Below are 22,309 nucleotides of genomic sequence, written 5' to 3'. Positions count from 1 at the left end.
GATAAAGTTGTAGTAGCGTAATGGTACTATGTTGAAAATGTGTTTAACTGAGCGTACAATTTGTTCGTTGAATATTCTAGTACAATTTTGGGGCAACCATTTACAGTTCGAAATTGTATGTGAAAAAGCCTAACCATGTACTAGACCTTAGCTTTAAAGTTGTCCGGAAATTTCAAATTGACCTACGACAAGAGAATTATTTTAATAAATTTCACTTAAAAAAATCACCAAATTTAGTACATTTTTTTAATAAAATTTAGTGAAATTATTAGGCACTACTTACGAAATTTCGCGACAATTCAGCAGTAAACGTATTATTATTTTATCTCTTCACATGACAACTTTAGGTTCGTCTGTCAGACTGAACTGGAAGTTTAGAAAGTAAAGTTTGAATACGTTTACTGTTACAGCACCGATATATGCATCGGAAAGCTAGTGCGGTTGACTATAAATTACAATTTTGATCTATTGCCTACGTAAACATTTAAGGCAATTGAGTTAATTTTGAATGATCTGAAATTGATGCCTGAATGCAGAGCTTGCGCAGGCCTGATCTGTTGGTGTTAATAAACTAACAAAAGTCATTGCGTTCGTGATGTATATTTGTATCAGCAAATCTTTCTACCTCTGTTATATTTGAAATGGTAGCATAACTCTATTTCTAATAGTCTGAAGAACTTAAAGGAAACGGTAGAGCAAACGTTGTAGTTAGTGACGACTTTGTACGATGAACAAAAACTGTGAGCTTTTCATATATTCTTATCAATTTCCATTTTCTCAACATTTTATAACTAATTGCCTTTTACGTCGTCTCAATACAGTTTATGGTTCTACGATAGCCACTTAGGCTAATCTCATAACATGTGAAATGTATTCAAATATGTGGGCTATAAAAAATGTGAATTCTATTGAAGAATTAAATTATCTCAATTGCTTAAAATGAACAAATTGTACATGCAGCGCAAAAAAAAATCTTTCAATTAGGTAATTCAACATTTAACATACACAAAATGCTGATGACCGACCTATTATATAATTAGATAAATATAAACTGATCTAATAAATAAGACCAGCACACAGCACTCTTAGGTATTTATAAAATATGAAGAAAGGAAAAAGCGTTTTAGTGTTTGATTTGTCTAATAATTAATGTGAATTCATCATTAACGAAAACAAATTTAAAATATTTTCCCACTCGTTGTGTCCTTTACAAAAACTATTATCTTATCGAAAACAAGTAAGAAAAAAACACCTCCCATACAGTATATGGTTACATAATGTTGTAAGAACCGTGTCAATATACCAATTCCACATTCCCACCTTCCACAATTATTTTTTTTTAAGTATTCGAGCATTGATACAATGCAATTTATACGGCCGGAGAATTTTTAATTATTTTTGTTAAAGAATCCTATTCAAAACAAAGAAAAAGAAGAAGAGGAAGACGAATAATTATCAATACGAATAATAATTCATTTCCAATTAAATAAATAAAATTTTATCATGAACAAGAATTGCGTTTTACTGAAACATTTGAGCATACCCAGGAACTATATAACTTCACCGAACAAAAGTTCATCTTTTTATCTTCTCTTGTGCATCGAAAAATATAGACAGTATGAAGGCTGTGGCCTCTCTTGCCTATCCTTAAGAGGTAGTGCAACCTATCCCTCCTGACGAACTCAAAGGGGAACTCCTAATAGCCTTAACTACATCTCCTACCTCAGTCGGTGATATCTCGAAGTCTATTTTCACCTCTTTTTTCACCTGCGGAGCCACTGACTCATTTGAGCACAAAGCTCTCAATGCACCCCTAATATCTCCTTCACTCACTTTCCTAGTCGCAGTATTAACCACCACACTCTCCTCGTCAACAAACTTAAAGCTAAAAGGGATCCCCTTAGTTTCTACAACTTTAGACAGAGCCTGGTTAACATCAGTACACTCTGCAAAAGCAACTAAATTCTTCCTGATAACATTTATGCCATCATTCCCTTTAGACTTACTACTAAGAACGATATATGGAAAAGCCATCAGCTTCATCCAAGAATCAAGGTCGTTCTTTCTAACTAAATCCTTAATAACACGTGTGAGCTCCTGACAAGTTACAATCCTAACCGATTTCTGTATCACACGAGTCAACGGCACTGACAATCTACACTGATAGAGCAACAAGCCAAACTCACCTAAAACATCTGAAACATTAATCTCAACAGAAGGATGAAGCACTTCATCCTTATCTTTCGAAGACACGTTGCTATAAACAGTAGCACGCTCATGTACAGTTACAATTTGCGGGTGTTGAAATATCTAGAATTCAATTTTGTTACCAGAACCAACAGCAAACACATTGATTTACAACGCTTCGCTTTTGGCAGTGAAATTAAATTAACAAAAAAACGGGGTTTCAGGCAAAGTAACATAACGTAAAGGCATGTAAGATCACTTAGAACGCTTTTAAGGAACAGAGTCAATACTATGCCCGTGCTAGTTCCTCAAGAGCCAACAGAATCTTATAAATGAATTTCCGCTTTCATTGTGTATCATAGAGTATTGTCCAGCTATAGGAGTTGTACATCAAAATGTAATTACTCCCATGAACCAAATTACAAACAAAAATACGCTAAAATCTTGATACCATTCATAAAATTATCTCCAATGCAATATTACGTGCGGTGTAACCAATTAATTCTTTTTTCGTCGGTGAATTGATACCATATTTTGATATGTGCAAAAAAAAATCAACAATTGAACACATCGAGAGTTTTTCGGTCTATATTATGCCAACATAAACACTTAGCAAAAAAAAAATGTTTTTAACCAAATTTGAAGCGTGATAAGTTCATTCAACTATATTTTGCTTTTTTTATGTAATATATACCAACAAAATTTAACCGTGACGATGGATATAAGACTAGTATAGTATATCCATTCTGATATATTAATTAGTTTAAAAACAAACAAAATAAGAAAATTGAAATAATAATTAATCAGCTTTATGCTTTTTGTTTTTCTCTTTTAGTTTAGAAATTTGATTAATATTGTACAACATTTAAAAGTGTCGCAAAACGTAGACCTACTGAATGTTAGAAAGTAGATTATATATCTATGGTAGAATTGATGGAGAATGGATTTACCAGGGCGATTGTGTAATCGAGCCCTTCACACATCATTTGTCCTATTTATCAAGGCTGAAGAGGTCAATTTTATTAGATACGCGGGAACACGCCGCTTCTAATGTTTTTACTAATGTATACTATGAAAATCCGCGGGTGTCACCCCAGTAAGCAACCCGAGTATACAGTGTCACAGTCTTGCTATTTATCTCGCTGGACAACACAGCGCTGAGTAAAATATAGTAGTTACTTATACTTACGCGAAGTAAATTCGGAGGTGAGGGCAAATAACAGCTGTGATCGAATCATAGAGTTACACTCTAGAGATGGGATGGTGGTGCTGTAATTTTTAAACAAATATTTTCCCATGTAATTTGTAATTTTTGGGTTTAGATTAGCATCGGCGCTCCCATGTGAAAGTCATATTGATGGCAACACTGAAAGCAATTTTACGAAATTATTTTCAGTCCATCAATGTCTCCTTCAAATGTCCAATCTTACTAAGATTATCTACTAAAAAAAGCTAAAGATGAGTCCTTTACTAATATTTTATTGCAATATCAACATATTTCAATGAGATGTACAAATATTTTTAAATTGACATCATAAAACGACTAACCCAGCAAAATAGCCTTAGAATATATTTTCTGATTGAATTTTGTTGTCTATGGATATAGTATGGCATTTGTTCTCTCATTAGTTGTTCGTCAAGCGAGCCACCACCATCGCCACTGGTCAGAGGTGGGCTTTGATTTTAATTTTTACAAGTTACAAGTTACACGTGCATTATACCAACTGTTGTTCCGAAACCGTTCGGGAATGTTTCTGTTTTAGCATCCAGTAGATGTAAGATTGATAAAATAAATATTGAAACGCAGTAGAAGGAGTTTCATTTTATTTCAAACGGAAAACCCCTGCTACGTAAAATCAGATACTAAACTAGCTAACCTTAATCTATTGCATCAAGTATGTGTCAGTATTACCAAGGTAGTGTTTTAAAGTTAAGATACATGATATACGTAACTTTAAGAACCATCGTAACTTGTTAATATTTAAAAATGACAACTGTTAAGTTACGAATTCTTAAATTCATTAGAATCTGTGCTCTAGCGATTCCACCAGTTGTGCTGTCTTTAAATATGACAAAAAGAATGTTTAGTCTGTTGAAGTAAAAGACATGGAAATGATATGTTACATGTTGAAAATTCAAACGATCAAACGAAGTAGCAGATTTGATACCGGTATTTTGATACGATTCCTTCCCTGTTATTGTTGATGTTATTATTGTTAGAATCTTTGTTCGTGTTTCATCTTTACTTATTAATAGTCTTCTTTACAGTCTTTTGTTCATTCAGTGTGATGGGATCAGTGTGGAACAACAATGTATTTTAATTAATGTCGATTTAGTCTGCTTCCAGCATTCATCATTGTGCTTTTATTGAATATTTTCACTAAAGGTCAGGCGACGATTCTCGTATTTTCGTAACTTGTTTCGAGAATCGGCGCCCAGGGAAACTTGTGTATTGAAATTATATAGCACAATCAATAAGAGTACAGTTTAAATTTTGGTTTGATAGATTTTTACGTTTTTGTTGGATAAGTCTACATTTAGAAACTAAGCCGTGACATCCGGTGATCGGTTAAATGTTAGTCTTAAATTATCGTTCAAGCTCTCTCAAACATTTCAAATAAGAAGAAATCTAGCACATAATTCGATTTTGTTTTCTACAAAAAGAAACAGCAAATTGCAACTGGTCGTGGTAATTATATGCTCAGGAATTCTAATTAAACTTGGACTCAAATTTAAAGAAATGAAAACGAATACAAGAGAATTGTATACGACTAAATTACATAAAGTATACACTTTTATTCACACCGCTGGTATATGGTTGATATATACTATTAAAAGCGAACTCCATAATGGCCTGTTTGGGTGAATCGGTTTCCATGATAACACAATGGACATATTACTGACCTAGACCCAATATACGCAATGTCAATAATCATCTGATACCAAGTAGATGAAGTAATATGAAAGTCAGGAAAAGAGTCTTTATTTATTCGATTGTCTACTAAAAATACAGTGAGTGGCTACGATGAAGAATAAACGTAAACGCCGTGCAAACAAATTGCAGCGACAACGGACCGATGAGACTAATATTCCAATAGGAGGTACGTTCTTTTACAACTTGCATACAGAACGATGTAAATCTATCAAGTTTTCAAGGTATTCCAATGAAATATCGGAAATTTCCAAAATCATTTTGGCAACAACCGAATCGACCGAATAAGAATCTGGACGAATGCATTGTGGATAGGAATGAAATACTTAATACACGCACTGGACAAATAAAAATTACATCAGCACCAGACACCAATTTGTTATTCAGTTTGTTTAAAATTTTAAAGCATCAGGACAACGAACATGCAGAGGCAAAAATTGGTGAATCGTCTGTGGGAAGTCATAGGGAAAGTAAAACCAAAACAATTGCTGAAGACGAAGACAGTTACAAAGTGCTTAAACTCTTGGATGACCCGTTAATGTCGCCGGAGGAGGATTGTCGTGGTTTGAAAAAATCGCTGAAGTCTTCAAAGAATTATTCAGAATTACTTTCCGATTTGGTTGTAAATTTGTGATTTGATTTTCGTTGGAACATCTTACATGGATAAAGTAGACAAAATTTTACACCGTTTTCGGTTTGTTGACTAGATCATTTGTGTATCTCACGGTTGTTATTTGAATAGAGTTCCTAGTTTTATTATGACACATTTTAACCAAACAGTTGATGAACACGATGAACACACGTTATTTACTTAGGATGTTACTATTTTTAGATGAAAACACAAAATGAACACCGTTAAAGTACAAACAAAAAGTGTAATACCTCAAATATATTTTAAATTATTTTTAGGAATGTTTCAAATCGTGTTTCTTTTACCGTCTTGCGATGAAGATGAAATCAATTTTTCTAATTTTTCGGTTTGAAAGCAAGAAAAGTGGACCGATATAATATTTATATTATCAGTACACAGCTCTTGAAGGAGATGTTTCGGCAAGAAAGAAGTTTTGGTGATTTCTGAATGAATTTTTGCCTCAAAGTTTAGATTTTCTTTAAGTAAGGACAAATCTGAAAAAGTTGGTAAAAATTTGTCTTCCTTTTCTTAAGAATAGATTGCGTCGGTAAGACGAAGTTTCAGCACCTTCCTTTATTTGAGAGCTGACGACCTTCCTTTGCTTCCCAAGTGTTTACAACGCTCGAGAATTTATAACTCGGCGTAGGGTAATCTGGCACACAGTACTTAAGACGACACATTTTTCAACTACGTAAAAGGTGAACTCGCACAAAATTTCCCGTTACCAAAATTTTGACAGGGATAACAAATATTCATAGCATTAAATTTACGTGTGCGAGGTTGTGAAAAATGGATGTTAAAAATGTCAGTTTTTTGTTTCGCGTGCCAAATTCCCCGATGCCTTCCTTGCTTCTTCTAAATTTGGTGTTTCATAATTTAAACGGCGCTTTAGACGATATACTGTTGAATAATTTGAATAAATTTATGGCTCAAAATTTATTGAAACAAGGCATCAGAACAGTCGGAGCGTTTGCTGCGACTTAGCCCCGTACGACCCGTAATCCTATTTCGTCCGTAACCATAATACGTCCGTAGCCGTAATACGCCCGGAACCCTAATACGTCTACAACCCTCTAATGCGTCTGTTACCAAAATGCAAGTCAAGTTGGGCGTGGTCAAATTTACTGAAAGTGTTCATTTTTAAAATTGCGCATAGCGCAATTACGAAAGCCCGTACGAAGTACCTCTCAAATAAAACCAACAATTTACAATATTATTTTAGAAACCCAAAATTTTTTGCCAACTTTCTATTGGGTATTCAATTATCTCTCAAATGAAAATAAAACTAGCAAAATCGGATGAGATTTACTCGATTTATGTGCAAAAAACACTTAGGGCCGAGTAGCGGCCTTAGTCCAAGGGCCCAAATTTGAAACTTTTTTCGCCACGTTCTTTTCGGTATTCAATTACCTTCCATAAAAAACTAAATCTAGCAAAATAGGATGAGATATACTCGATTATTGTGCAAAAAACACTTAGGGCCGAGTAGCGGCCTTAGTCCAAGGGCCCAAATTTGAAACTTTTTTTGCCATCATTCTATTCGGCATTCAATTATCTCTCAAATAAAACAAAATCTAGCAAAATCGGATGAGATTTACTCGATTTATGTGCAAAAAAACACTTAGGGCCGAGTAGCGGCCTTAGTCCAAGGGCCCAAATTTGAAACTTTTTTCGCCACGTTCTTTTCGGTATTCAATTACCTTCCATAAAAAACTAAATCTAGCAAAATAGGATGAGATTTACTCGATTTATGTGCAAAAAACACTTAGGGCCGAGTAGCGGCCTTAGTCCAAGGGCCCAAATTTGAAACTTTTTTTGCCATCATTCTATTCGGCATTCAATTATCTCTCAAATAAAACAAAATCTAGCAAAATCGGATGAGATTTACTCGATTTATGTGCAAAAAACACTTAGGGCCGAGTAGCGGCCTTAGTCCAAGGGCCCAAATTTGAAACTTTTTTCGCCATCATTCTATTCGGCATTCATTTATCTCTCAAATAAAACAAAGTCTAGCAAAATCGGATGAGATTTACTCGATTTATGTGCAAAAAACACTTAAGGTCGATATTTGAGCCCTCCCAACAAGCCCACGTTGCATCTTACTCAAAAACAATGTTCAGCAACTTTGTTCAACTCGTCAATACCTTTCATTTGATATATCACAAGCAGGTATTGCGTGCGTATTTCGGTAGATATCGTCGAAAGACTGAAAAACATCTATAGGGCCCTAGCTCTGGAAGGGCCGACCCTACCATGCCCATTTTCGAACTTGACCTTACTTTTGTCGATACCAATCGGGGAAAAAAAGAATTTTGAAAAAAGGTTGTGATTTGCTCAAGCTAGAGGGGTCACAGACAGACGGACGGACGGACGGACGGACATTTTTTTTATTGCGGATTCGTCATCTATTAACATAACCAAATGCTTTGCCCTTACTGTCTGCTTCCAATTCGACGTGTTACAAACGGCATATTAATCTTATAAGCCCCCAGTACTTCGTACGGGGCTAAAAAGTCTGTATGATAGTGTTGGTCTCGAGGGTTGGATACAGCACAAATAAATATTGGGATAAGTGTAAATTCTTTTTTTTTTACTTTTTTTTCTTCTGTTTTTGTCTTACTGTTGTGGGCCAACGAAATTATGTGCAAATTTTTGTATAGGGTTAACATTGAATGATGGGAAAATAAATGATGAATGAATGAACAAGTCATATAGACGTCTATACGTCCATTAATTTCATTAAGTAAACAACCAAAAAAGCTCGTCTAGTGGTTAAGCTTTTTATTAACTTGGGATTTTCATTAGCTTTTTACTGGTGTTTCCTGTTATAAATATTAAAAAAATGAAATTGAATCCACGCCATTAGTCGTATAAATTTATACGCCAGAGAGAGCTTTTTCTCCTTTGTTACGATCTGTCAGTTTTTCTATTTTGCGATTTAGTATGGAAATGAAAACTAAAATTGTTGACATTAACAAAATAATAAAATAGTAAAAAATATTTTCACACAATCTGTTAATGCCAATCGATTCCAAACACATTTTAAAACATTTTGGTCCAAAAAAATATGAAAAACCACTTAAAACAGCAAAGATATCTCAATATTAGTTTTCATTTCCATACTAAATTTGGAATTGTATGTGACCAGCTGGTGCAAAATAACGTATGTACACCAGTTCGGTTTAGCGATTGTACCTGGGGCTTGAGACAAAAAAAAACAGCTATGATTAGTCGTCTAATTAATACTATTAATTTCCTAAACGTTTTCAATGTTCACCATTTTTATCTATGCTAGTTTGATAAATTACTGTCTACTGTTCTGTCTCATTTTAGACGACGACGTGCTATATTCTGACTATTGTGCTTCTATATAGTAGAAACTAACTCATTAACTTTCACATAAATTCTACTAGACGAAAGTATAATAGTAGATAATAGTAGATTAGAGTCCTCGTTTGGAGATATTTTACCGAGTGGAAAGTTTATAGTCCGCACAGGACAATATGGAAACAAAAGGGGTTCTACGACTTACATTCTATACTGTATACGATGGACAGGAAAAAAAACTTTCCCCTACATCAGCATGTATTACAGTTATATCCACTTCCCAATATATTATTTGACTACATCCAGTAAAATATTGAAGGGATCGCGCTAGAAGAGTACACCTTTCAAAGCAGCAAGAAAAGCAGAATGAATAAAACAGCAGAAAATTAGGAACCACAAACTCTGATGAATTCTCAGTATACACTACTATACTGCTTTTGGTCACAAATGGATCAATTCATCTAATTAGACAAGGTGTCTTAGAACTTAGATGGTTACTCAGATTATAATACATTTGGAGTGGGTATGATGATGCCCTGTACCTAAGCCACGTTTCGAATATCTGTGCTTCTGAAGTTAGACAAGGTTAGGAATTGGATGATTCATTTAGGGTATTACATTGATGGTAATGGTCAGTAATATCAATGAAATAACAATAATACCTTTCAATGACTTATTGTACAGGAAGCTGTTTCACTGAAACCGCAACAAGCCATCACAAGTGACTAACCAGACATAATACAGTTTTCTTCAATTTAACGCGATTTGCGTAATAAAATTAGTTCTTCAGAGAAACAACAACAACAACAACACCGCCTCCGAAACAATGCAAAGCGATCCGTTAACGGCTTTCACTGATTGTCGCATTTAGATGTCATGCACGTAAATCCATAGCCCATATCCAACCACATCTTATCACCGAAAGTCATAATCGATTACAGAACATACACAAAAATTTTCAATCGTTTTTTGCAGCGGTGCTCTAGGCACTAATGCCCTGATATACTCGAATACATCCATTTGGACTAATTCACGGCGATACCAAGCATCATGGTTGATTAACCAAATGATTTTCTAACAAAGAGAAACAAATTTACCTGTTGAGAGATAGAGGCATGAATTGTGTTATATTTTGTATTGCAGTCCGAATTTCTACAAAAAAAATAAGTGAAAAATCAACACTTACTTAAACATGCAATTTTCGGTTACCACAATCAGTTTCAAATCGTTGGGTATAAAAGAGATACTATTGATAATATTGATTTCAGTTTCGTTGGAACAGTCGTTAGTGAATTGTGGATATACAGTGCGCGAAGTCAATTAATAATGAAGGTAACGTGTTCCATCCAGTGAAATTTAGGATTGACATTGTGCATATTGTTCAGATTATATATATTGTGCCTTGAACTAAGTTTATAAAATTCTAATGCAATGTGACTCAAGTTCTTCCTTTTCTAATTTAACTTACAGAACTTTTCAACATGGATCTTAGCCATGAGCACTATCTTATACAATCAGGTGATGTGTTCGGATTATTCGAATGATTTTGAAGTGTTTCACTCGTCCGGTGGCGGAGCTAAATCACAATCGCTTTACCCCGACCCGGCATTCAATCATGATGATTTTGATGATGAAAGTTCCGACGCTAAATCCATTCAGAAACGGTTTGCCACGCACGATCTAAGTGATTTCGCTAGAATTTCTTCGACACCCGAGTTTACATTATCCGATTTGTATGTGTCGCCAGATGATGCTGAGGGTCGTTTTGTCCGAAGTGCTCTAGGACCGAAAAATGATTATGTCGATAGTTACAGTTCATTTCTACAGAAATATTTTGATAAAACTGACCAGAAGCAGTCCGAATATCATGATGATGATGAAGGTAACGAGAAAAACTCAAAGTATCGACAGGTTCCGAAAGAAGTTGAACAAATCGATAAGGAACATCATTACGATAATGCATACAATGATAATGAGTATGATCGAATTAAGTCATTATCTCAGAAACAAGAAGCTGAAATCAAGCAGAACCCAAAAAATTGTAAAGTGGTTGTGAAGGGTGAGATGACATGCAGTACTTGTAAGGATCCAGTTAGTGGTGCACATTCAGAATCATGTTCGTTCAGTTCTGCTCCTGCCGATAAGAAATACGCTTACATTAAGCAACGAGCATACAACAGCAAGGACGATGAAAAAAAGAAGAAAGACGAGGACAGCGAAGAGGAAGATGAAGATAAACCGGAAGAAGATTGGGAGGGCGACGAAGAAGCAAGCAATCAAAATGAAAAGAAAGTGAAACCATCAACCACACCAGCTCCACGAGGACGTGGCCAACGACGACCATTGCCGAAAAAAGAATCAGCCGCCTATACTGCACCGAAGAATCCACCACCACAGCGCCGCCAACGAAACCCGAATCAACGGAGATATAGCGCCAACTACAAGGCTGAAGAAAGCCGACCACAACGGGAAGTTATTGGATTGGACCCATTTTTGTACAAAAATGACGATAAATCCGATCGCACCTACGAACGATACTTCTCGCATGTATTTCCTGAATCCAAAAATGGCAAATTGCAGAGACGCGAGGACACCGATGACAGCGGTGAAGTAGAGTTTTTGCCGAACTATGATTCGAAGAAAAATGTTGAGGACGTGCTAGCAGAATTCAAAACAAAGGATTGGTCCCAGTGCAAAAAGGAGAGCAAGGGAGACTTAACTTGTTATCAATGCAAAGACAATTTTGGCGTGAAACATGAAGAATGCATGTTTGTATCCGGATCGTCTCCAACACGCTTGGCTTATACCGAAACTAAAGAATACCATGACCCAGAAGGTGTTACTAAGAAGGACAACAAAGGCTCTGGAAGCGAAATCGTATCAAAGACTTCGTTCGTGCCAGATACCAGTAAGACGCAGAAAGTGAATCGCAAATTGATTGTCAGAAAACGCAAAGCTAAGCTCCAAGAAGATAGTGCTAAGACGACAAAGCCAGTAACAACAACCACTACCGAAACTGCACCGAAACCAGAAGACTCAGTTGACCAGAAGGATGTTATCACCAAACGAACCATTAAGCGTATGGTTTCTTATCATTATGAAGATCACAGCCATCCGGAGCCAGACGTTTTGGTCTATGAGCATAACTTATCCCACATTTTGTAATGTGTTGCAATGCTGTTTTTTCCGTTCTCTCTGCGAAACTATTTCTTTGACACTCGAATCAATTTTGTCACGGAATCGTTGTTTTATAAGAGATATTATAATTGTATACCTAACGGACAATCAATTGAGCGTTAAAATATAACAAAATTTAAATTGAAAACGAAAGTAAACTGTGACCGTTGCAATAGTTTCTTTTTTATCTGTGATGTAAATAATCAAATGATTTTTTATAATTTTAATTTGATCTTGAGTTGGTGCTTAAAATTTACGTTTTCAAAATTTCGCTATTTACACCGTAAATCATTTAAGAATAATTAATCGGATATGATCCACTAACTCTTTTATGTTTTAATTTAGATATTTAGACAAAAATTCAATGTATAATTGTAGCGTGTAAGTTATTTGGTTTATAAATTCTTTTTACTAACACTCCTCTACCCTTTCTACCCTATTTTCGAATTGTAAGAATTCTAATATTATACTAACAAGCAATTGATTTAAATGGAATTTATCTTTTTCATATTTTATGTTATAACCATCATTTTACCGTACTGCCTCAAATGTTTTGATTTTACTTACTACTAACAAACCTTTGTGAGTTTTATAACCAAATATAGAGATGTAGGATTATAACTAATGCGGTTTCATGTGGCTATTTTCTGGATAGTTCTCAATTTTTTCTGACATCTAGATGATCCTCTGATGGTTTCCATGTTGAAGCCCTTCCGAAGTTGATACCATTAACCATTATCGGTTCGACACCTATAGGAGGTTGCATTGGGAGAAAAGGATTGAAAAATATCTGCAATGTGGATAGCATGAAAATTTCCGTACGTTCGCTATAGTCGGCTTTGCATCAAGTTTGTTAAAGTAGCTATTCAACCCCTGTGCATCTTCCTAGGGATCTAACAATCTTCACATCAAAACTATCAATTTTCTCAACAGTCCTAAACTATTCATCTACAACTCTTATCATGAAACTATCACCTCTTTCACACAATAAATCTTTTACAGACGACAAACTATCGACTCTACTAATACTACTGACAAAAGTATTTTTAACTGATTCAATTCAATTCAATAATGGAAGCTTGAATATCATTTTGTCGTAGCAGTTGATAACAGATGTTACATTCGAAACGGTGGAAAATTGCGAAGGCGCTCCTGAACAGAATGACCACAAAAAACTTTTCTCTCTTGATTTATATGACCGAAAAAAAATGAATTCCTTACATTTAAAAGTTTTCACTATGAAAGCTTTAAGAGACCGTTTTTGTCGCCATCTCTCGCCTGTTAATTAAAAGCTGAAAAATCTCTATCTCTTTTCTTTCGATTCAGTCTGCATTTTTATGTGGAATGTTTATTATTGTTTACACTCGGTGTATCAAATAGAGATATAGCATTTTATTTAACGTTTCCAGTCGTGCACGAATTGTTGATAGCTCAGCAGTGAACTCCACTAAGCAGAATTAAACCTTTTTTTTGATTTTAGAGTAGAGATTCCACAGTTAAACAAGTTGTTGCAAATTTATCGTAATTGAATTTTGAAAATAAAATCTAAAACAACAATGGCACTAAGCAAATTAACTTTCGGAAAACTGCTCGAACTGGTAAATCAAATTTATTTTAGTGGCTTATTTTGACCTAATTCTGTATGAGAAACATAAGTGAAACTCGCAAAATTTACATCATTTAAAAACAGTTTAGATTTTTTTTAGAATTCAGAATTAGGCACATGTGTGATTGTTTGCTGGAAATAATGTACGCAAAAAAAATTAATCCAATTCTGAAATTTCGTTGAGTATATCGCGCTTGCGGCATGAGAACGATTTGTAAAAGCGTATAATCGTGTATTTTGACCAAGTAATAGTTTACGATCAGATTTTTGTTTTTGTCTTGAAGAAGAAACACAATTAGGAATATGTTCGATTTCTATTGGAATTTTGTAATCTATAAAAGCTAAGAAAGTTTGTAACAAAAAATCGTGCCTGTATGCGTGAGTTGTGGAAAATGAGATGTTTTATCAAGGACTCTTGGCGATTTTATGACACACCTTCCTTGAAAATGAATTAAATTTTCATCATTACAACATTCACGTGGAAAATTCGTATTCAACGCAAAAAACGCTAGAAAATGTCCTGACTTAGGCGAAAGTTTGTGAATTGTTTTCAACCATACGAGCAAACAAGATTACCCATTTAGTATCATACTTCCTTATACATTTTCGACTGAGGACTCTAAGATGCAGACTGATGTTGAGTTACGAAATTTATTGCCTTTATTGCAAAAAAACGTTTTATAGAACTCGATGATAAATGCTACACATCTAGTGCCTAAAAAAGCATTCATCACTCGGTTGTATAAATAACTATTCTGCAACGTCGCTGCGAAAAGTGAACTTTCTCATACCTCATTTGATAGACGTGTGAAACGTTTTTTTTAATGGTTAGTGATGAAAAGTAACTATTAAAATATTGGAAAATCATTATGACATCGAGTGCAAAGTAATTTATTAGGCTCAAGATGTGTAATTATTTTAACAGGAGACCGTAGGCCGTGCGTCTTAATACATATCGTGAGCCTAATATAGTACTTTGCACCAAGATTCATACGACGATTTATGCAAGAGGAATCTGAAGTTTCCGAATTTCGCACATTATGATGCCGACCTACATTAATATATAGTCGTCACAAATTTGGGAGCGTCTCAGCACTTATAGATCGATAGAAGTGTAAGCTTCCATTAACTTTGAAAAATAGCAATGCCATGACAGAGGATAAGTGTTCATATAAATGTCAATTATTTACAAACAGTAAACGATTGCAAATTTTCATTCATTCTATAACAACTGTTGTTTAAAGTTTTACCTAAAAAAGATAACTACCCAGAGATTGCTGTTTATTTTTATGGTACAGTCAGAGGCAGTGAAATTTCAGCATAAATTTGCTTCAGCTGTTTTTTCAGCTGATCCGCACAAACAATCAAAACTGTTTATACGTCTTTATTTGGATTTACCACTACGACGCGTGTGCGTGTAAGCGCTACAACCGTATGAACAAGAATAAAACCTTTTTTTGTATGTGTGGATTAGATGAAAAACAGCTGAAGCAAATACATGCTGAAATTTTACTGTCTCTGACTGTAATTATCTTTAACAAATGATTATATTTGTAAGTTAAAACGGAAATACGGCACAAGACCTCAAAGAATTCATATCTCAGGAAATGACATTCTCAGTTTCAATTAAAGTAAAAATTGAACAATTTTGCCCATGAATAATAATCTTTAATAAAAAATTGCGTCAGAAACGGCGGAGATATAAAGATTAAAGAATCAGTAAGATTCTGGTACACATCGTCGGCTAGTATGAAACGGTGTTCATGTTTTCGTATTATTTCTTAGAATTTCATACTATTCATAAACATGTACCTTGGAAATTGCCTCCTTTCTTTAACTTACGATTTACCTCCAGAGACTGGAAATATCATTTAAGGGATATAATTTCCAGGCAAACCGTTTTTATTTCAATTGGTAAGCGATCTAAAATATATGGATAGAAAGAATGAATAGTGAGTCTAGTATGAGCCTCATGCTATGAGAACATCTCATCCAATAATTGGTAGTAGATGCATTTTATTACGTTTACTAGTGGAGTGGTTAGTCAGAAGAGGTGACTAATTTATTTTGTGTTCATGGCTGAGCAATAAACTCAAAATGTTTGCTTTGCTAATCTAATCACTCTTCGAAACAAAACAAACCTGGCCCAACCCGGGCAACAATGCTAGCCAAAAAGTATTTTCGTTTTTTTTTTCTTTTATAACAGTGAGGTAACTGATGACACTCCAGTGACTTGAAATTTAGACTCGCCTATCATTATGAGAAATAGTATCAGAACCGGCGTAGGATACATGAATAATGATGCTCATTCAGTTTTTGTGCGTGATTTTGTTTTGTTTTAATGTTGTAATTTTCGAAACCGGTTCGCTTGTATAACATTAGCTCATGAGAATGTTTCTATATTTAAAATTGCTACCAAAATGAATGTGGGAAGTTATTAATTTCATTAAATTTATTATGTTCATGATCTTGACATCATCATAAATAGAAAGCATACATTTTCTAAGTTATGACCTCATTGACTCCGTCATCCAAAATATTTGCTTCAGTTATATCAACAAGTGAAAATGAACCGACCGGTTATCGAGCCTCCAATCTTTTCATAATAAACCATTGTAAGGGTAGGAAAAATTAGCGGTTAACTATCTTTACGAGTTTTTAATTTCCTAGTTTATTGTGCCCTGTGTGTTTCAATACGCATTGGTGTTTTGCCCTTTGCATTGACATAATAACTGGGCAAAATACAATTTTTCGATGATTATCGCAGTTCTCAAGACGTTGTAATTCTTCCAGGATCAGAGCCAATAGGCTCTGGAATTAAGTTCTCCAAAACTTTTTTTGTTTGAAATGAGAAATAATTGATACGGAGTTAGTTGGATGGCTCGGCATCAAAAACAACTGAAAGTCAAGAAAACCGAACATAGTTATTGATCTTAGGAGTAAATATTAGCGAAAATCGCTTATAAAATTTAAGAATTTTTAAAAATTTAATTCTATTAAAATTGGCACTGTCAGGGCATTCCTTTACATTCAACCAACCAGTGCATATTATTGGTAAATTCATTTACAGAATTTTTTTAAATTTACCTAAAATTTCCGAAATTTACCAAAAATTCCGAACAATAAATTCGGTAAATGAATTTACCAATAAGCGCCTATCAACTTAACCTACCAATACGACGTTATGTTACTTCTAAAATGTCAAAAAAGCAGTCCTACGTAATCCATTTCTATCATAATAATATTGATAATATTGATAATATTATTTTCCGCTTTAAGTGAAATTTAGCCAAGTTTCCAACGTTCTAACGTTCCACGCATGAAAGTGTCATTATAATCAACTTTGATAATCTTATGCTGCAGAGACTCGATTTTATAAAAATAGTTTTCCTTTTATTGTATCACTTTTATGACATAATAAACTCATGAATGGCAAATATATCAACCACATATTTATGTTGTTATACACATTCGTTATGCATTCAAAAAGCAATGACATCATCGTACAAAACACTCATCACATTATCTGGCGTTTAATACGCAGAAAACTATATGAAGAATCTTAATTTGATATGGTACTTACATCGAATCGAATGACAAATATGGATGATTATATCGGCGAATGTGTACACATTACTTCATTAGTTTGGTTTAATTGGAATTGTTTTCACGTTTTAATGAAATGTTATGATCCAAAATAAACACACAATGTCATTTCGCGGGAAGGACCAATAACAAAGATTTTGTTGTTGTTATTGTTGAATAAGGGTAGTAAGTGGGTATATGAGTCAAGAATAGATGTTTCCATGCATCAAGGCTGGTCCGTTGTGCTGTTTTGAAAGATAGCATCATATTTACTTTTTTCCTTTTTTGTTCACAACAGTGGGCTTATAGGCTGCTGAAGTAATAGATTTTGATCTTGATAAATTTCTGGTAATTCTATAATGTAAATTTTAAAATTTAACGTGAGTGGGAAAGTTAATCTACTTAGAAAACTAGCCCCTCATTACATAATTTATTTCTTATTATGTCCGGATTGAATATTACACTTCCAAAAATGAGCATCATGATTCTTCATGAATTGGTTGAAGTGGTTTAAGCTGCTTGGAATATTTCTAAAAAAGATTGCATGTCAATGTTAAGAAAAATATCTTCAAATATGAATTTATTGAAAATTTCGTCGTAGAATGACCTCGTTGCAAAGAAATTGATGTGTATGTGTATGGTATCCTGGACTAACGGCTAGTCAGAAGTTATTATTTTATTGAAAAAGAGTCAACTTGCATGTTGAAGGTGCGTTCAAGTTTCGCCGGGGGTGGTAAAAACAAACTTTTTCAATTATTGGTGGATCTAGAAAACGTTTGTAAAATCTATTATTAGATCATTTACCTCTCTACCAATATCGACATTCAAAAAGTATCAAATACTCGTTCTCTCAGACATATCGCTATTAAAAATTTCGAAATTTCGAGGCTGCCGAGAAAAGCCAATCTTACACAAATTAACCTAGAATCAGTTCTTCTAATCGTTGCGATAACCATTTTTACTCAAAGTCGTTTGTAATCCCTCAAGTCCCTCAACGAGAATATGAAAAAGAAAATCGAAGGTAGTGCCGCGACCCTATTTACATTATTTTTCATCACACCGTTCCAGAAACGTTACAGAAACACACTCATTAACATCTCATCATCTTGTCTTACTCCGCGGGGGAGCACAAGGCATCAACAAATTGCCTCCATCGCACAAGTTTCAGCGCCAAGGTTTTATCCTATTAACATCTACAACAAAAATAATAGTAAAAACCTAATCAGTGTAACCTTAGGTTAAAACAATTGAAGTAAAAGACATTTCATTAAGCTGTTGAAAATAGTTAGATCGAAAGAAGTAACATGATGATGTTGTTGCGGTGATATTCTTGTCTTGTTTATTCTTGTATTTAACGGAAAGCTGGTGTGGTTGACTACAAATCATACTAAATTCGATGCATTGCCTAGAGGAAAAAAGTAGAAAAGCAATCAAGACTTCTCGATGATTTCTCAAATATTCAACATTAATCCTGAGATATATATGCTATATGGATATATCATTTATCACAAGATCAACATCGTTTAAGTCTACCTAAGAATAGTTCTTCGATCTGAATAGTATAGAAAACAAGCGTTCTTTAAACATTAAACATTGATAATCCGAATATTGCAGGCCAGACTTGGCCTGTGGATCTGCCTTGGGGCTATTTTATGCAGTGAGTTGTTCCACACGTCCAGTCAAAACCGTTTCTACTGGTTATACCAATAATAAAGGTAGTGGCAAATCTGTATAAAGACGTATAAACAGTTTTGATTGTTTGTGTGGGTTAGCCGAAAAACAGCTGAAGCAAATTCATGCTGAAATTTTACTGCCTCTAACTGTATCGACCATAAAGTGAAAAGAAGTATCAATATAATGTAGTTTTTGATTATAATTTATTAGTTCTCAGGGAAGAATACAACAATCACGCATGTTTATTGAACATTGTTCAACCTCTTCAATATTATAAAACTTTAAACTTTCTTTAGACAAAACCTACACCTATAGTGTCAAAGCAATCAATCTCAACTTACGTACGTACGTTCCGTAAGCCGCATAGAATTATAAATTCCATCTGTTCATCCCAATTATCTAACATTATGTCTTGTCAACGTTAATAGTGTAAATGCATGTTAAACGCTGACAGGGAACAAAGTTTATGTGGAAAGAATTAGAATCACAGCGAAAATGAATAATGACATTCTGTGAACCACTGGTAAACCGAATCAGAAATGCGCTGAACGTTTTTGTTTTAAGTTGATGTTTTTTTTTTATCGGTCATTAAGTTACCATTACTTATTCCGCTTAATTTTATTATCGTTTATCATAGGAAACAAAATAACGAATTTCTATTTTTATTTTTTTAGGTACTTACCATTACCTGTTTGGGTCTGCATTATAACAGCATGGAACAAAGCGATATGCATACGATTCTCATTACTGCTGGTACATTCGTAGGGTACACCATCATTTTAGTTGGATTGTTCGCAGGTAACTAAAGGGAGATTTATTAAGTCGGATCCTATTAGTCGTTCAATGAGGGGAGAGCCGACGTTCAGTACGTCTTTTTAGTGTGCCCTCTAATGAAGTCATGTCATCTAAGGGGAAGAAGGAAATTCATAAAAGAGACACAGAGAGAGCAAATGTTGATAAAAACTAATTGGGAGTAGCTATCCCCAGTTTTAAAATTTGGTTCTGTTCCTCAGGCAAAACTAATTGTTCTCACGTACTTTTGTTTAATTTCTAATAAATACGTGTTAGTCACCTTTCAATTGAAAAAGCAAAGACAAAATGTGCTATTACGTCCGTTGGCCTAGCTACACTACTACTGCGATGGTATGGCTACGGCAATAAACCATAATTCCAACTGGCTACAGTTAGGATCATACCACCACCTACATTTGAGAAAAACACTTCTATTAGGGCATGTTGCCCGTTCAACGTTCATCTTTATTCTGACTTTTTTCTTTACAAGTACCTCGTATTTATACCCTGATTCATGACCACCTTTGACCAGTTTCATTTTAAGAGGTTACTTGATTGAAGTCATTTCATTCAGTGCTAAAAGATTTTGTATTCTTCGTCAGGCAGTAAACGGAGGAAGCAACCATCACAGTCATAAAATGAAATCAAGTAAATAATGACACATTTACAAAAGCAAACACGTAATACGACATTACGTGTGTGTCATGTGTTAGTTTTCAAGTGGCTTCTGTGTAAACGTCTCCACGCACTCACGTCGGTATTTCGTTTCAACAATACTGTGTGTTGCTAAAAATTGGCGGCGCTAGAGACATTACTACGGAAAATCATTTTATAAAAATAGATCCGTGTAATTTTTTGTCTCTTTCCCCCAAAGATTTTTTTTAAATAAAGACGGCAGCAATCACATCACTGAATGCATCTTTTCTTTTAGGATACGTGATGAACACTCCAATCAACAAACGTATCGATATTTTCTTCAGTTTAATTGGAGCAGCCCTGTTCATTGCCGCCGGCGTGATGGTCATTCAACATTGGGAAAATGGATTTAAAACTGACACAAGAAAACTCGCATTAACAAAAGGTTCTTTGGCAATCATAAATGGAGTACTGTTCTTCTTGGACACCATTCTTACATTCAGAGATTAAACTTGACAAATTGTAATTAATTTTTGGAGGCACATCTTTTATAAAATAGAGACAAATCAATTTTATTAACTAAAAAAAATATTATTGCGATGTTTGGCAATTGGAAAGACAAAAGAAAAATCGAAATTTCGTAGAACTACTACTGATTTGAGACAATATCTAAACTTTTTTCAGAATTAAGGCCAGGGTCTCAATTCTCATAAATTCGTAACTCAAAATATTGCTAACTTGACAGTTGCCTGTGTAAAATCCCATAAGAACTGTCAAGTTACGAATTCTTAAAGTTACGAATGAGAATTGAGGCCCAGGGTGTAGATTCTCATGCCGTTCGTAACTTTAAGAATTTGTAACCTGACTGTTCTTATGGGATTTTATACATGCAACTGTCAAGTTACAAATAATAGGAGTTACGAACGGCATGAGAATCGTAGTCCAGGCCATTACATGCACGCACCTTGCTTTATTACTATATTTCAAATATTTGTATGTTTTTTTTATATATTTTGTAAACGTTTTTATTGTATTAAAATACACTTGAAAAGGAAGAAAGATTTTCGTATCGACAAAAAATTCTATGAGGAGATTTTTTAAGCGTCGCGTCATCTCCTTTTTTTAGCACCATAAGCTTCGCTTATGTCATACACATGTACATGGTGCCGATTCTCGTGAATTTAAGAATTCGTAACTTGACAGTTGTCACGGTAATGTTTAGAAGCACGTGGTCCATACGATTCGTAACTTTTTTTAAGGTCAAATTATGAATAATTAAATTCACGAAATCGGCACCCTGTTGTTGAAAAATGGTTGAAAAATAGAATGCAGTCCACTCTGGTTGAAAAATGTGTGGAATTACATTCCACAGTTTATATTTTAATGGTATCTTAACAAATATTGGTACTTATATTTCACCAAAGTTGACTGTAATTCCACACATTTTCCAAACTTAGGTGGACTATATGCTATTTTTCAGTGTACTCCCCTTACTTTGGATGCTTCTAGCTACTACAATTAAGAGCAATGGACCCTTTGCAAATTTGTAGCCTACATTTCTCTGAACCAAAATCTTTTTTTTTTTGGTGTTACTTTTAAAGGAAAAATTGGTTTGTGAGTCATAATTTAACCCACTAGGAGAAACCTGTGCAGATAACATAAATTTACACACTCTTCAAAGTTTTCTCCAAGTGGGATAAGTTATCACCAACATACCATTTTTTTCTTTAAAAGTAACACATTTTTGGGTGCTTTAATGGTT

At 34.4% G+C, this 22,309-nt stretch overlaps 2 protein-coding genes and 1 long non-coding RNA gene across 3 annotated transcripts; 2 read left to right on the top strand and 1 right to left on the bottom strand.

The window, feature by feature from the left end:
- Window positions 1-625: 625 nt before the first annotated feature.
- Window positions 626-17,212, bottom strand: LOC119082990. Its single transcript, XR_005088765.1, has 3 exons — window positions 17,203-17,212; window positions 2,852-2,860; window positions 626-655 (listed from the first exon to the last, which is right to left on the bottom strand). It is a non-coding gene; the product is annotated as an uncharacterized LOC119082990 (long non-coding RNA).
- On the top strand, window positions 10,363-12,809 carry LOC119082053. The gene is made up of 2 exons (XM_037191386.1): window positions 10,363-10,409; window positions 10,548-12,809. Exons 1-2 carry the CDS (start codon window positions 10,404-10,406, stop codon window positions 12,240-12,242), a joined length of 1,701 nt encoding a protein of 566 aa, XP_037047281.1. The 5' UTR covers window positions 10,363-10,403; the 3' UTR covers window positions 12,243-12,809.
- On the top strand, window positions 13,650-21,602 carry LOC119082911. Its single transcript, XM_037192570.1, has 3 exons — window positions 13,650-13,852; window positions 19,794-19,917; window positions 20,843-21,602. Exons 1-3 carry the CDS (start codon window positions 13,811-13,813, stop codon window positions 21,055-21,057), a joined length of 381 nt encoding a protein of 126 aa, XP_037048465.1. The 5' UTR covers window positions 13,650-13,810; the 3' UTR covers window positions 21,058-21,602.
- The last annotated feature ends 707 nt before the right edge of the window (window positions 21,603-22,309 follow it).

This window comes from Bradysia coprophila, chromosome X, assembly GCF_014529535.1.
Source record: "Bradysia coprophila strain Holo2 chromosome X, BU_Bcop_v1, whole genome shotgun sequence".
Classification (NCBI taxonomy): Eukaryota; Metazoa; Arthropoda; class Insecta; order Diptera; family Sciaridae; genus Bradysia; species Bradysia coprophila.
Note: the sequence above shows the minus strand (reverse complement) of the source record. Positions and strands in the feature narration are given on the sequence as shown.

Excerpts from the sequence above, each read along its gene's own strand:
- LOC119082911 (XM_037192570.1), top strand. The coding sequence starts at position 13,811 with ATGGCACTAAGCAAATTAACTTTCGGAAAACTGCTCGAACTG. Across the intron at positions 13,853-19,793 it reads TCGGAAAACTGCTCGAACTG|GTACTTACCATTACCTGTTT; the intron begins GTAAATCAAATT and ends TTATTTTTTTAG. Across the intron at positions 19,918-20,842 it reads TTTAGTTGGATTGTTCGCAG|GATACGTGATGAACACTCCA; the intron begins GTAACTAAAGGG and ends CTTTTCTTTTAG.